Below are 16,374 nucleotides of genomic sequence, written 5' to 3'. Positions count from 1 at the left end.
TGAAGATATATTACTAGTCAGACGACTGTAGCAATACGCACAGAGATGGGCGCGGTACAGTGGAGGTACGAGAAACTAAAAGAATAGCGCTTAGTTCGCACTCATAAATGAAATCTATTTTTGCTTCTGAACCGAACTTTGAAAGCAGGTGAAGGAATCATGAGTGGGTAGGAAAACTACTTCGGATTAGAGGTATGTTTCTCACTAATAGGAGCAATTAATCATTGCACGTCAGTGTAGTGTCTTCTCTCATGTTGTTTCGAGGTGTACATGAGATGCCGAAATACGCTTCTCTCTGCAAGAACACTCTTCGTGGTTAAGCAAAAATAAACAGGACCCCAAACAAACACCGTAGTTTGGGGAGAAACAGAAATAGGTAATTAATGCAAATCTACAATAATAAACGTGTATCATAATATATAGATAACCACAGGCCCAATTAACTTCAATTAAAATTGCAAATAACCTATACAACCATCATCATACGCCTTCGATAATGAGCCATTCATCAAATGGGCTGTTTGTTCTGCTCCCTAAGGCTAGCGGAACAAAACGAGTCTACACTGCAATCTCCTTGAAAGAAAAGGAAAATGTATGGAATGTCTTTCACGCTTTCAAAGAAACATGACTGCGAGGATTGTTGCAAAACCATAAAACGAAGCCCGAGAAAAAAGATAGATCTAGGAAAGAAGGAGAAAAAGGTAGATTGTGTCAGTACTAAGAAGCATAACATGAGCAGTCACACAAGGAAGCGCGATCTCACCAGACCCTCGCCGACATTCCAAATGACGGCCTGTTTGTCCTCGACCACGTTCTCCGAATTGAAGGCCAGCTTGAGTTTGTCACCTGAGGAGTATACGAGGAAGAAGCATTCAGTGAATGTTTGCGAAGGAGATGCAGCTTAGAGCGCGCTTTTTGGGTTGTTTAATTTGCCATCGTTTCCTAATAGACATTCCAGACGGGAGCGAGTCAAGCATGACATAATGCTAAAGCTATTATTACAAGAAATCCTTGTCTGTTGCTTGTGTAACTTCCGCTTACGTTTATCGAAAAAATATTGAGTTTGTTGAAGAATCTGACTTTTGGAAGTTAAAAATATTGTGACTGGTAGATTCATAATTTGTACGTACAAGTGCAAATTACTCAAAGGACGAAAATAGTTCGCATAGTAACGAATGAATTTCGTGGTAAAAGTAGGTGATAGATAATTCAGTATTTGGATAAGATGATGATCTAGCGTTGAATGATAGCATATTAATTTTTCAAAATGAAGTTGGGAGAAAATCTTTCAGACTGGTGCAGGTGATGGAATGACCAAACTACTTTTCGCAGCTTTATTGATGTTAGGGAAAGAATCATGTCTGTAGAACTGTTTTGAGCAAGTTCATGACTAATTATTAGATAACCATGGATAGTCGTCCCCCACCCTTCCCTGCTGAGGGATACACTAGCTTGTGTACATTAGTAATGTATAATAGAGGTCTAAAATATGGCGGGGGGGAAATTACTGTACAGATAACAAAACATTCTGTTATCGTTGCCAATTGCACAGTCAGCGCGAAGATTTCTGTGCAAATAATGTGCAAAATAAATGAAGAGGAATTCCTAGGAATCGTTCTCTTGTGTTCTGCCATTTGAGAAGAACAGGGGAGAGGTTCTGGCGGTACTAATTGCACGCGTACATGTAATCTTATCGATAACAAGGTTAAAGACCAGGTTTGTACAGACATCTTTTGCGGGCTAATGAGCGAAATTCTTACATGCTCAGATCAAGACACTCAACGCAATGCCAGTTGCGGAATACGTTTTCCGCCTGTTTTCCCCGTCACTAAAATCAGCCTTTGAGTTATTCTTTGGTTATTTGTTGACGGAATGGAGTATTGATTGTCTGATTTACGGCTGAATCATATACTACTTCTGAGCTTCGTTTTTTGACTTCTTGAGTTATTTGAATGATTGGTCGAGTGACCTGCCAATTGGTCAGTCACCTAGTCATGTAACAATCGATCAGTAGTATAGTTGAATAAATGATTTTTCCTGAGCACATCGACTGATATCCAGTTCGAGGTAAATTACTCGAGGCAGGCAGTGATACGGCATAGTTTAATTCGGGGAAGACCGTTACGCAGTGTCGATTTGATGTCTGTCCTGCTGCCTTCAAATGGTCACACAGGAGCCCTAAGCTAGCAGGAACTTAGCAGATTTATATGTTTTCAATGATACCCGTTTAAAAGAATTGCGGCCATCATTATAAGTGTTGCCGTAACAGCGGACTTTCCACTAACGCATGCAGACTCCACAGCGCATATATGTATACCTGTACTATACTATATATAATACGCCGCCGCGGTGGCTCAGTGGCTATGGTGCTCGGCTGCTGACCCGAAAGACGCGGGTTCGATCCCGGCCGCGGCGGCTGGAATTTCTTTGGAGGAGAAATTCTAGAGACCCGTGTACTGTGCGATGTCAGTGCACGTTAAAGAACCCCAGGTGGTCGAAATTTCCGGAGCCCTCCACTACGGCGTCTCTCATAGCCTCAGTCGCTTTGGGACGTTAAACACCATAAACCAACCAACTATATATAATACACCGATATTACCTGGTCAGCTAATTTATTAGACAGTTTTAGCTGTGCGTCCGCAAGTGCTTAGCGTACTCAAGGAGCTTGCGGGGACCGTAGTGCGCATGCGCAGAACGCAAGCGCGATCCGTGCGTCTTGCATACGTACGCAAGCCAGCGGACTTTGCGTTGTGTTGCTTGCGTGGCTTGCGTGGTTAACGTTGGCAACATGGCGGCGCCCTGCACGCCCGCTTCGGACCAAATACTGCATCGCCGCTGCATTTTTCGACGCGATAGCTCGCTCTAAACGGTTGTATTCACTTTTATTTTATGCATTCTCACCCCTCCGTAACGATATATGTGACAAATAGTCATCGTTTTTTAGATAAATCCAAGAATTTCTTGCTGTTAAGCCTAACTATCTACAGCGTACACTGTCGCCATAGCAACGACATCCGATAAAATACTTCTCCAACTTTGCGCTAGATTTTAAATTTCATTTGATTCAATTGATTTACATTAAAAAAGAAACAAAGCCTTCGAATACAAGCACCAGTGCCATTAATAAAAGAGGAAAAAGTTTCCTCAGCACGCAGTTCAGAAGCTTTGACTTGCTGTCGCTAGATGGCGCCACTGTACCCTACGCTTCCCGGGCGCTACGCTAGCCACTCCCGACTAAAACTGTCGTTTCGAGGACGGTTGGCAATGCGCGTAAGGTGCGCCCGCAGCGTACGCACAGCTTTTGCGGACGCACAGCTAAAACTGTCTATTGTTGGGAAAGCAACACTACGCCCACCATTTCGCCTCTTCAGCGTGGCCGCACTTTCGCCGTGGCGGCGACTCCACGAATGACCTTGAGCCGTCGCCTAGCAACTGCAGCAGCTGCCGCCGCCGCGCTTCGAAAGATGCCGCCGCCGTCGCCAGCGCTCGCTACGCCAGCCTAACCACGCCTAACCGCAAGCGAATCCTAAGCGTAGCCAGGCAGGCGTTGCTTTCGTAACACAACCAGGTTTAACCAGAGCTAAAGCACTGCCACTTCTGTTCTTTCATTACACGTAGTAATAAAATGTTTACTGCTTCTTTGGCTGATAGGTACACAGACTTATTAATCGATCAAGCAGTTGATTGAGTAAGTGACCGGTATACCTAAAGGTTGTTTCATCGGAGGTACACAGACTTATTAATCGATCAAGCAGTTGATTGAGTAAGTGACCGATATACCTAAAGGTTGTTTGATCGATCGGTCAACTCTAACAGAATAAGAAATGCGATCCACTCACCCGAAGCAGGCTTGGGCACCTGTATGATGAGCTGCTGCTTGGTGGCCCATCGGCAGTGTGTATTGAGCGGGCCCAGGGCATCAAGGGTGTCGCTGGTTAGTATGCGCTCGCAGGTGGAAGCCAGGCACACGTTTACGGGGCGATCGAATAGCACCACGGCGCTGCTGCCTTTTGGAAGCCGGAGAGGAACCGAGCAAATGAAGGTAGAAGAAAAGAGAAAGAGGTAAAGGAAGTAGAAGGGCGGGCTGTTTCAACAGAACAAGATAAACTAATATTAAGGCCAGCCGCGTGATCACAGTGATAACGTGCAATTACACCCTCACGTTTCACCACTGAGGAGCATACCGGTAACTCCGAGACTTTTGGCGCCGTTTTTCGCGAGCGTACGTTGAAAATGCCTGCTGAAGACAGTTACGCCTTTGGTGAATATTTACTGTACTCACTCAGTTCAACTAACCCTACCAATGTGAAAGTCCATGCTGTCCAGAATTAATGAATTGCTTAACAAGAATACATTTGTAAAACGATGCTGCAACTAGACTCTTCGGGTAGGGGTCCTGGTATCCAGATGCGGGTGTCAACCTTAAGTAGCTAAAGTTTTTTACCGGTGTTTAAACCAGCAGAACTTTACAGGCTCTGGCAATGTTAAAATGAAAAAGGATTGAAGGTTTTTTTATTTATTATGGCAATCTTTTGTCGAACCTTGTTATAAGCAGGAGGGACCTCTCTGCGGATCCCTCCTCCGCCTTGATACTGTGATCCGAGCCCAAGACGTTCACGTAGATGCACACTACTCTTATTTAGTTCTTTATTTGTTTTGTTTGCCACGACGCGCCAAGGTCCATGGCCTTTGTCCCACGGACACGGTAGTCCGAAATAAGTCTTCTCATTTAATCTACCCATTTTCCCCTTTCTCATGCGAAAATCGGGCGGGATGCCTATTCTCCGGTTTTAACGCCGGAGCGTTAAAGGGGTGGAGCCACCAAATTTGTGGTTCGCGCGTTCTTAGTTTCAAACGTTTCTTATGGCTCCAGGAAGCATGATACACAATCAGAGATTCATATATTCACAGTGAATAATTTATTATCGCATTTTTAGGTGAACGATTTTCGGTTTCGGTTTCGGAACGCCGAGTTGGACAGTGACGTCACAGAGGGGGAAGATCAACTACTTCGCTTGGTCACGTGGGTCCACAAAAGTTGTGACGCACCTACTGCTGCAGCGTCTGCTTTCTCACACACGTGCTGACCAGCGCATGAAAAAAACAACAGCATGTCTAGTACCAGCAGCTCGGATTCTGACGGATCTGAATCCAATGAGTGAGGACATCGACTTTTTTTTTTTTTATCGCACGCTAATATCGCCTTCGCGGGTTCGCGTGAGGATGCGAAGCACTTTGCAAAATGCCAGTAAGCATCGCTGCGCCGCTCTACCCAAGCTGCGCCCACAACCGGTGTCACACTTCGCTGCCGTGCAGCAGTACCTGAGCGCTGCTTGAGATGGTGTACAAATATCACAAGAAAAGACAAAATCGCCTTGTTATCAGAACTGCCAGCTATACTCGAGCAGCGACAAAGCATGCCTGCTTATGTTGGGAGCTTTCGGCAACGGCACCGCTCGCGGGCGCTCCGGGCGACGAGCTCTGCTGCTGCCTGGCTGCCGTGGTCGTCGCTAGGCCTATAGCCTGTTTCGCAAGCGGCCGGCGTTTCGGAAGTCGCCTGCGCTATAATAAAAGGAATACTTTTCACAAATAGCTTTAGTGTCAACAGCATCATCTCACAATAAAATAATAGTATGGTCAATCTCCTCGACGCCTTCGGCAGCGGAGCTAGCGTGCGCCAGGCGAGCCGGACCCCAACGTCGGGCCAGCGGCAGCTGCGAGGCGGTTCTGGCAAGAAAATTGCTCATATCACCGTTGTTACCTCTACCAGCAGCTCAGTATTGGTCAGCGATCCTCAAAAATGACACTTTTTTCACATTTCTTGTACCATGGTTTATTATTTACGTCAAGAACACTCCTTAGCTCGCTTTTATGACGTCGGCAGACGGTATCCAGGCTGGCCGACCGGCTGGCAGGCACGGCGTACTTCACGTCCGCACAAAACAGCCATGCTACCAGTAAGGATGCTTCCTAGATTCGAGATACGACAGCATGACTGTACTAAAAGTGGATCTTTCGGCAACGACACTGCCTGCGGCAACGCCGGGCGACGACCTGCGCGCTGGTCCCAGACTGCCCTAGTCGTCGCTAGGCCTAAGCTGGTTTCACATCCGACTCCGCAGCTGAGGGCGCTTCGGGACTGGCCAGCGCTCAGAAACGAGCTCCGCTCGGCACCCCTTTACTGTGAACTCGTCCCACAATAAAAGATATGTTCGATTTCCACGACGTCTTCAGCAACAGAGCTAGCAGACGGCAGGCGAACCGCACCAGGTAGCAGCAGCACAAAACCGGCTATGGGATGAAATTTAATGCAATCAAGGCGGAAAGCTGGGCTAGTTGGTTTGACATAGTTAATTAAAAGACTAGCGCATAAAACTAGGACAAAGACAGAGAAGGAGACAGGACGAGCGCTAAACATCAACTAAAGGTTTACTACACCAAACATGTACTTAAAACACTTCAGTGGCACATGCGCACACTGCGTTACAAAAAACTAATCAAGAAGTGGCAAACTGTTTCGCAGATACATGGTTTCTTTCCTGGTCAGGGCAAGTGACGTCGTGCTTACACACTTGTCACCTTCCCTCATAATGTGATAAGCCTCACAAATCTCGCGACCTAACCTTGTGCCTCCCCTACCAAGCACACACGTGGCATCAAACGCCGGCACGCACCCGCACCGCTTACAATGCGTAGCCAAATGGCTGCCCCCCGCCAATGAATCCACCAGCGTGCGATGCTCTCGTAGCCGTTCATTTAGGCAGCGTCCAGACTGTCCCACGTAGCATCTACCGCATGAGAGGGGTATGCGGTATACAATGCCAGCAGTGCACGGAACGAACTTGCACACGTGTTTTGTATACCGCATACCCCTCTCATGCGGTAGATGCTACGTGGGACAGTCTGGACGCTGCCTAAATGAACGGCTACGAGAGCATCGCACGCTGGTGGATTCATTGGCGGGGGGCAGCCATTTGGCTACGCATTGTAAGCGGTGCGGGTGCGTGCCGGCGTTTGATGCCACGTGTGTGCTTGGTAGGGGAGGCACAAGGTTAGGTCGCGAGATTTGTGAGGCTTATCACATTATGAGGGAAGGTGACAAGTGTGTAAGCACGACGTCACTTGCCCTGACCAGGAAAGAAACCATGTATCTGCGAAACAGTTTGCCACTTCTTGATTAGTTTTTTGTAACGCAGTGTGCGCATGTGCCACTGAAGTGTTTTAAGTACATGTTTGGTGTAGTAAACCTTTAGTTGATGTTTAGCGCTCGTCCTGTCTCCTTCTCTGTCTTTGTCCTAGTTTTATGCGCTAGTCTTTTAATTAACTAAGGATGAAATTTGTTTGCATCGCAGTCATCACTTCTATCAGGAACTCGGTATTTGCCAACGATCGTCAGAAACGATGCATTTTTGATATTCATATATCCCAGGGTTTGCTATGTACGTGAACAAACAATACTGTCGCGTTCTTCGGATGCCGGTGGTCGGCACGAAGACTGGCGCAGGCCGCCCGGCTCCAAGGAGTGCGCCCTATTTCATCATGACGCTGCCGCTCTCCGGGCTCGCATTGGCTGCCGCTTCTCGTCGTTGCGTTTGTCGCGAGCGGCTCGCCGTTGACATCTAGCAGGCCGGACGCAGGCGACGAGCTGCAATCGGACGCTGCGACGCTGTTCGCAACGGCGCGCCGCAAACCGAGCGAGTGGCGGTTAGCAGCAAATGCGGCTCGCTGGTGCGTCGACTGCGCTCACGCGGCTCTGCCCCGCTCATCATACGTCACTGTATTTTGGTATGACGTCACTAAAACTTTAATTTGTTTACCCCCTTGTGACCTCAGCGTTGATGGCGCTAGCGATGGGTCTAGATCGTGAGAGTGAGCATTTAGGTAATCTTTGGAACCGAATTAGAATATTTTTTAAACGTTTGTTGCGTCCAACACCTGGCTGTGAGTGCCCTTGCATACATAGGAATCCCATAGCAGGCTTTTTATAGCTTCAAAATTTGGTGTCTCCACCCCTTTAAAGACACCGTTCACCCGAAAATCTGACGTCGGCGTTGTGAGCAAAAAATCACGAGCACGGCTCTGGCAGGTGGTCCCCAGAGATCATACAAGGAGGCAGGTGGGCCACCTACGCCACGTGACCTTGCGGCATCATCACAACCTGCCCATCGGTTAGTGAGCAAACTGCCCACCATGGCAGGTGGCGGTTAATGATTGGTGGTCGTTCGGGAAGGGACACCTGGGCCGTACAAGGCTCACCGCTGGGAGCACCTGCCTTCGCAGTAAAGTGGCGCGTCACTTAACAGCTGCACCACTGCTGCAGGAGGGTTATGAGGACTCCAAGGGATCTATCAGTGTAAAGTAGAGAATAACCTTACGCATATATGGGAACTAACCCATTATACGCTATCACTTCATAGCCTTAAGGCAAAGCTTAAGTGTCCCCTCCGCGATATCAGTGCACGTTAAAGAACCCCAGGTGGTCGAAATTTCCGGAGCCCTCCACTACGGAGTCCTTCATAGCCTGAGTCGCTTTGGGACGTTGAATCTCCATAAACTAAACTAAGCAATTTTTTCTTCCCTCTTTCACTGTCCTTACTCTACACACTGTCGCATTTCGTCTGATATGCTTAAACTCATTCAGTCGCCGAGATTAGCTTGCGACAGAGATGAAGGACGCCGGAAAGAGGACGCACCGTCGGCCGTGATGTGCGAGGCGCTGATCTGTGGCCGGGTGGCGTAGAGCGAGAGGTTGAAGCCCGTCACCAGCGGGTGCTGCCCGTCGAGCGACGGGTACACCACGAAGTCACCCGACGTATGCTGGAAGGGCACGCGGCACTGGGTGAACCACGAAGGCGCCGACCCGTGCGGTGGCACCAGTACTCGCTTCTTCGTCCGGTCTGCGGAAAAGGAGGGAAAATACGCAGACCTAGCAATTATGGACAAAAGCATTTTTCAGCAGGAGACAGTTTATGAACGCATTTTTTTCTTATACCGTAAGATTTCACTACAAGAATCAATATATCAAGAGATGTCCTCTCGGCAGGCTTTCATTTTTTGCTATTAATGTTTTTGCTATCGTCAAAAACTTGCCCCATTGGTTTTTTGTGGACCCGCCGCGATGGACCAGTGGTAAGGCGCTCGCCTACTGAGCCGGGGTACACGGGCTCCAACCCGACCGCGGCGGCCGCGTTTCGATGGAGCCGAAACACAAGAAATGCGTCCGTGTGCTGTGCAATGTCACTGCATGTTAAAGATCCCCAGGTGGTCCAAATTATTCCGGAGACCTCCACTACGGCGCCTCTTTCTCTCTTTCTTCTTTACCAATTTACCAATTTACCATTTAATTCTTTATTTTTCTTTAATGGAAGTCTTAAGTGCTCGATGGGAGTGGCGGAAAAACTTTTAATAGAGATTTTGGTAAGCATAGGAAGAATGGACCAATATCTTCAAAAGAGTGCCGCTGAAGATATGCCAATATTCAAAATTTTTCTGCAAAAATTCTGGACAGGACACTTGTATTGATTACTGAAATAATGAATGAATGAATGAATTCTGCGTGCAACATTAGGGCGACCATGCGGATTGACTTACCAGCAGGCACGAGGATGCAGTAGAGAGGAAACTTTGGGACGTCTCCGCCAGAAAAGGTTAGCGTGAGGAAGTCGCCCTTGTTCTCCTCCCGGCGGTAGGGGGCGCTGGTGGGCTCCATCTTGTCGAAGTACACTGTCGGGTGGCGAGGACATCATTGGTCATGAGCGGTCATTCTACGAAGCTAGCGCCGTTTGTGCTCTGCTGACTACAACGATAGATTGCAGACACTTACCGTAATCCTGTCAGCGAGGTGGGCAGACACTGACAGCGCGACATGTGGCCCGCTTTTTTGTGTCATACCCTCAACAATCCGTCGAAAAGATGGTTTATGGTTTATTGGGGTTTAACGTCCCGAAGCAACTCAGGCTATGAGGGACGCCGTAGTGAAGGGCTCCGGAAATTTCGACCACCTGGGGTTCCTTAACGTGCACTGACATCGCACAGCACGCGGGCCTCTAGAATTTCGCTTCCATCGAAATTCGGCCGCCGCGGCCGGGATCGAACCCGCGTCTTTCGGGTCACCAGCCAAGCGCCATAACCACTGAGCCACCGCGGCGGGCCGTCGAAGAGATGTTCTATACTTCCACTGCTAATAAAATTCTTGATGTAAGAAATCAACTCTATTATATCGACGCCTTGCCGACATTTCATCGCCTTCTTAAATATGATTTTCTTCACAAATTGCGAAATTCACATTAAATGATGCTTAGCAGTGGTGTGCATTTATGTATTGTATTCTGCTGCAGGTTCTAACGTATAACCATGCGCTAACATTTTTTTAAATATTTTATTGTTCATCTCTGCTGCTTAGTTTCCAGGTTGTATTCTGCGTACGTTGTGATCCCGCAGTTAATATTTAATGTCGAACTCGCAATATTGCGCACGGATCCCGGATATATCGAATTGTTGTTTATATCAGGCAGTCAGCATATACCCTTGAAAATGCCATGCAAATGTACGCCACCACTGTTCGCGTGTATTGAAATCTCGTTCGTTCAGCACAAAATTCGATATATCGAACGGCGCGCCGCGCCCCTTGATGTTTTTCATGATGCCGCACTTCGATCCCTTTTCGCGCGCGGAGGCGGAGCGCGAAGGCTGCGAGCGCTGTGGAACTGCGTGAAGAGGTGAATGTGGGTTGCGCTTGAGCGTGGCCTTCCGTCTCGTACTCATTTCTGTCTCTGGTACTCGGCCGGCCTCACTAACTAAAGCCTATGCGGTTTCCACCTTGCGTGCTTCGCTGCTGAAGGCGACGGGAGAAGCAACTGATCTTAATTTCAACTGAGCCGGATTTCCCGAGTTCGAACCAGGCATCGGCGGTCATGTTTCGATGGAGGCGAGACTCAAAATTGGCAGTGGCTTAGCTCGGCTAAGCCAGGATATACATAGCGAAAGCAAGCGCAACGACGAGGCAAGCGGTGTGACGTCATACCAAACGGCGGCGGCGGCTCCGCGGCGAAGCGCGTGGTGTGACGTCATGCCAGATGGCGCGGCGAGCGCGCAACGACTCCCAGCTGCGGCGGTTGCTAGGCAACGGCTCAAGGTCGGTCTCTGTGCCTCCTTGGAGCGCCGCCACAGCGAAATCAAGTTCGTGCCCAATGTAGCTTTCGCTATAAAAGGCTCCCGCATGCTGTGCGGCTTCGGCGTCCACGCTCTGCTCACTTACTGTGTGAGCGCGGCTTCGGCCACGAGGAGTATCTGTTCTCGCTTCGGCGAGCGCGGCTTCGGCCGCTTCTTTTTGAGCAGCGTCCGCTCCGGCGGACGCAGTTGTTGCTGCGACGCGCGTCTTTTCTTTCCTTTTTCTCTTTCCTCTGATCTTCTAACTCTCCTCTATCTGCACGTGGCAGCGGTGGTGGCTTGGCTAGAGCCAGTAGCAGGCCCGTGCAATTTCCTCTTCATCCTTCTCTCAGTCACAACAACAACAACAACAACGGCTTCGTCCGCTTATCTGTTTTTTGAGCAGCGTCCGCTCCGGCGGACGCAGTTGTTGCTGCGACGCGCGTCTTTTCTTTCCTTTTTCTCTTTCCTCTGCTCTTTTAACTCTCCTCTATCTGCACTAGGCAGCGGTGGTGGCTTGGCTCGAGCCAGTAGCAGGCCCGTGCAATTTCCTTTTCATCCTTCTCTCAGTCACAACAACAACAACAGCGATGTCAGTGCACGTCAGATCTCCAGGTGGGCGAAAACAATCCGGAGTGACCCGCCAACGCTTTAGCCCGAGCTTCTCTCAACCGGGCACCGGCGGCCTCCGACCTGGTGTTCTCGCGTGAGCGCATGCACTCATTCAGTGAAATGACGCAGGCCTACAAAGCCGAGCGTCGGCTCTACCCCCCTCCTCATCCTTCCCTCGACAATTACCATCAGACACTTTGGAGGCGGCTCCAAACACGCACTTTGCCCTCCCCTTATATACGCTCGCGATATCACCCAGTCCACACGAACCCTTCCTGTACCCTCTGCCACCACCCCAAAGCCACTCTCGACCATATTCTTTTCCTCTGCCCGGCGGATCCTCCCCCGCGGGGCCTGGAGCACCTTACCACTTGGGAGGCTTGGGAGACCCTACTGCGCTCCGAGGACCCGGCCAAGCAAGCCATCGCCACCGGCCGGGCTGCCAGCGTCATGAGCCTCCGGGACATGAACGTTTGAGTGCAGTGGGGCCGTGCGGGGGCCCAAGGACCGACGTGTCCAAAACTCCCTTGTTATACAAATAAAGTTTTCATCATCATCGCCGCGGTGGCTCAGAGGTAAGGCGCTCAACCAACCAACCGCGCCATAAGTGAAGGGATAAAGTAAGGCGTGAGCGAAGAAAGGAAGGAAGAGGTGCCGTAGTGGAGGGCTAAATTGGTAAATTGGTTTTTGGGGAAAGGAAATGGCGCAGCGTCTGTCTCACATATCACGGCGCTGTTCATGTGTCCGCCGAGATATGTGAGACAGATGCTGCGCCATTTCCTTTCCCCAAAAACCAATTTACCAATTTAGCCCTCCACTACGGCACCTCTTCCCTCCTTTCTTCGCTCACGCCTTACTTTATCCCTTCACTTATGGCGCGGTTCGGGTGTCCATCGAGATATGTGGCCCAGTGTGACATTTTCTTTTCTCAAAAAGCAACTTCCGTTTTAATTTTACATGCTTTCCACGGCACCACTAATTCGGCTCTGCTTCTTGGATAATAAAATTTAAAGCAGCTTGGAAAAATGTAGTACTTCGGTTGCCAAGGTATAAAAGAGTTATCTATGCCGTTGAGTTCTTTTCTGGGGACATCCGAATTAAATTTGCTTTCGCGAATGAGCTTCGAATGAGCACAATTTTCGCTATTTTTCGGGACATTTTATGCGTGTTTCATAGTGTAAGGCAGAGATCGGGTGGATGACTTCGTGTACCTTTATCATTTTCTTTTGGTCAACGAAGTGGTTATAACGGTCGTCTTGTCTTGGTTTTTAGGCCAAACTGGCGCTAAGGTCTCCTTTTCAATGTTTCAATGACTAATTATCGACTTTTCGCTCTTCTGTCAATCGGTATATGTGCATTCTTATTTTACATTGCCCATTCCTGTTAGTTACTTAGAAATGTTTACGGTACCTGTTTAATTGGCTCACCTTACATGCTTAATGTCATGTGTTTTTGTTAATGTGATTGTATCTTGTAACCTTGGCATGTGTACATATGTAAATAAATTTTTTCTAAACAGTCCGAAATAAACTTGTCTTCAAGGTAAGTTTCTGTGCGTGTTGGCGGAGCGAGCGGAGCAGCCAGTGGTTAGCTACGCCACCGCTTCCAGCAAACTGATCAGCGCCGGTGCTAAGGGCGAAATGATTTATGAAGGCGAAAGCCTTTAATTCTAGAGACCCGTGTACTGTGCGATGTCAGTGCACGTTAAAGAACCCCAGGTGGTCGAAATTTCCGGAGCCCTCCACTACGGCGTATCTCATAGCCTTAGTCGCTTTGGGACGTTAAACCCCACAAAACCAAACCTTTAATGCCTCATACTGTCGTGACACGGCTGCCGTGTCGGCAGATGTGTCCGCGTTTTGACGGGTGTCCACCGAGATATGCGAGAGAGTTACTACATAATTTACTTTCCTCAAATACAATTTTCAGTTTCTTCATTACGGCCCCTCTTTCACTTTCTTCTTTCACTCCCACTTCCTTCCTGTGCGGTGCAGTTCGGGTGTCCACCGAGATGGCAGAGAATTACTGCGTAATTTCTTTTCCTCAAAAAGCGTTGCGTTCAAAGGGCAAGGCATCGAGCCGAACGGGTGGTGGCGTTCCGTGGACTGCCTGGCAGCGCTACAACACGCTGTCGCGTTGCACTCCTAAAGGCGAATCTTTCGCATTAATTAGCAGTTAATTAGCATTTAGTCATTAATAAGTAATTAGTCACTAATTAGTAATTCGTCACTGCTTCGTCATCAATCATGTGTGACGTCATCCAGTGGTGACGTCACCAGTGTCTCATAGGCAAAGTTGTGCGGAAAACGTTTTCGCCTCTGCGCACTTTAGACAGTCAAAGTGCCCCTGAATTTTGCCAAGCCAACAACGACACGACCTCCTCCACCCTCACATCGTCATCGCTAGTGGCGCAACTGACATGACCTATTAGAGCGGTAGCTCCAGTACGTTAGTCCGAAGCCAAGTTTCCCTGCGCGTTGCAGGTGCCTCGAGCGGAGCAGCCGGCGGTTAGCAAGGGCGCTTCTAGCGAACGCATGTTCGTCGAGCTCCCCGCTTCGCCACGGCACAGCTCCGCTCGATCGGTAGGCAAATAGTATAATAGCGTGTACTAGTTAGTGTGGTCAATGATGATGACGCCATAGTATAGTAATCAGCATAATTAGGAGTAAACAGGTTTTTGCGTCTCTCGACTGGTGCATACAGAACATCCCCCGTGAATAGTATTTACGCCGAAGCAGATGAACCGCCCCTCACAGATAGGAGAACAATGCTTACGTGCGCACACGTACTAAATATAAAGTCCTTAACGAAACAGCTCTGTTACCCCACGTCACAAAGTGCCCTGCCAAGACTCTCCTTAATAGTAGGCCCCAATCAATAAGACCTGTATTATTACGCTTTGAAGTTAAATGTGAAGGGTTAGGATTGCTGGATGCCGTACCTGAAATTACCCAAAGACAATCTACTGCCGCCATGGCGCCATGGTACAGCCTACCCTCTGTGTGTGACCTCACATTAGCGCACTTTCGTAAAAAACAAATACCACATCAACACATGCTACAGGAATATCTGGCACTTAAAGAAAAATATGCTAAGTACGAATATTTTCCTCTGTTGTTGTTGCGCATGACATGTGCGAAAATCATTGAGTTTGGTTCTGTGCATTAGGGCGCGTTTTGCTGTCACATCGAAGCGCAAAGAACAAGAACAAAATAGACGAGACAACAGAGATGCTTATGTAGGAAGGTTGTACATCGTGGATCACACAGCTTCACCTATGACACGTTAGCCGTCTGTGGAAACAACTTGCCTTCGTTGTTGAAAGCTGTGAGGATCAAGTTTGAGCTGTTCACTTCTTTGCCGAGCCTGGAGAGACGGGCCGTCACGACGTAGGTTCCTGGAGATGAAAGTTGTTTCGTAGTCATTAATAATTTACCTATTAATTAATATTTCCACGTGATAAAGCTCTAAAGAGTGCGGGGAGGCTTCAGGAATAAAGCTGCAGAGAGCGCCAGAAGTCCTGAGTCCTTTTCACGGTAGCAGCAGAGCGGAATGACAGGGCACGCATTGAGAAAAGTAAAAATATAAGAGAAGCAAAGCAAAAGGGGAAAATAATAAAAATATAAAGCATATGTTGCCTAATATGACCTGTATAGTAATATAACGAATTATAGAATGCCACACAGATCAGTTACTAGAACGGCACTAACAATGATTGTTAACAGTGATTATACAGAAATATAACACAGCAAGCGGTCTTCCGATTGATTAATTCAGCGCTTTAAGCTGGAGCCAAAAAGTAGTTAGCGACAAGCCGTTAACTCCAGATTGTACCCGCCCAAATACAAGGGGGGGGGGGGGGTGTATTCTGCGCATGGTTAATATGTCCTGACTAATCCACTAAAGCGGAAGCGCATGGGTACTGGTGAGGACGACATCAAAAAGTACGGGCTTCTGGAAAAGGAAACAAGAAATTCAAAAGTTTCGTTTCATTGGAATATCGACTTCAGAGCCTTATAAAAGCGTTGCGGCCCTTGAAGCATAACTTAGTTAATATTTCGTCCATGTGTCTTTTTGAGCGACCAGCTTCCAAGGGCCCAATACCTTGTGGGAAGGCCCTTGGCTGGCAGGCGAACATGGTCCCATTCCCGCGGCCCGCTGCCGTGATTGGTGGCGGCGGTTCGCCGGATTCTGCCGTGGTTGGCTCGCGCCTCCGGAACACGCAGAGGATATCACGTGACTCACCGCTGAAGGCGCCATCTAGCGTGATCTGCGAGAAAATAGACAGGTCCGGTCAGTTGCCAGGAGACATCAGTAGCATTCAATGGCGGTTCATTTAAGAGCACTGCACTTAGAAAGATAAGAAGAAGAGAACAGAAGAGATAAGAGAAGAGAAAGATTAGAAAGAAAGAATGCGCTGGGCCCAGGGATTCTCCAATGTTAAGAGATATGACAGAGTTTATGGAAATTTTCGATAAGCGAATACGGCAATTTTTTTTTTTGGGGGGGGGGGGGAGGGGTTTTTTTCCGTGAGTGATCAAAACGTATCTTTGAGGAACACAGGCTCAGCGAAGAGAGATAAATGCTACAGGATAGTTCCTCAACGCTGTGTAC

General features: G+C 48.4%; 1 protein-coding gene across 1 annotated transcript in view; it reads right to left on the bottom strand.

The window, feature by feature from the left end:
• LOC149365673 (uncharacterized) overlaps nt 1–16,374 on the bottom strand; it is a 113,117-nt gene that overhangs the window by 37,806 nt on the left and 58,937 nt on the right. Inside the window, exons 7-12 of the mRNA XM_089541665.1 lie at nt 15,865–16,030; nt 15,071–15,157; nt 9,592–9,723; nt 8,694–8,897; nt 3,840–4,007; nt 764–846 (exon numbers count right to left, since the gene is read on the bottom strand). Coding sequence (XP_089397791.1) covers nt 764–846; nt 3,840–4,007; nt 8,694–8,897; nt 9,592–9,723; nt 15,071–15,157; nt 15,865–16,030 — 840 coding nt within the window. The remainder of the gene's footprint in view (nt 1–763; nt 847–3,839; nt 4,008–8,693; nt 8,898–9,591; nt 9,724–15,070; nt 15,158–15,864; nt 16,031–16,374) is intronic.

This window comes from Amblyomma mixtum, chromosome 1 (assembly GCF_055824585.1).
Source record: "Amblyomma mixtum isolate Tamu chromosome 1, ASM5582458v1, whole genome shotgun sequence".
NCBI classification, from domain to species: domain Eukaryota; kingdom Metazoa; phylum Arthropoda; class Arachnida; order Ixodida; family Ixodidae; genus Amblyomma; species Amblyomma mixtum.
The sequence above is the reverse complement of the archived record's forward strand: the minus strand, read 5'-3'. Positions and strand labels throughout refer to the sequence as shown.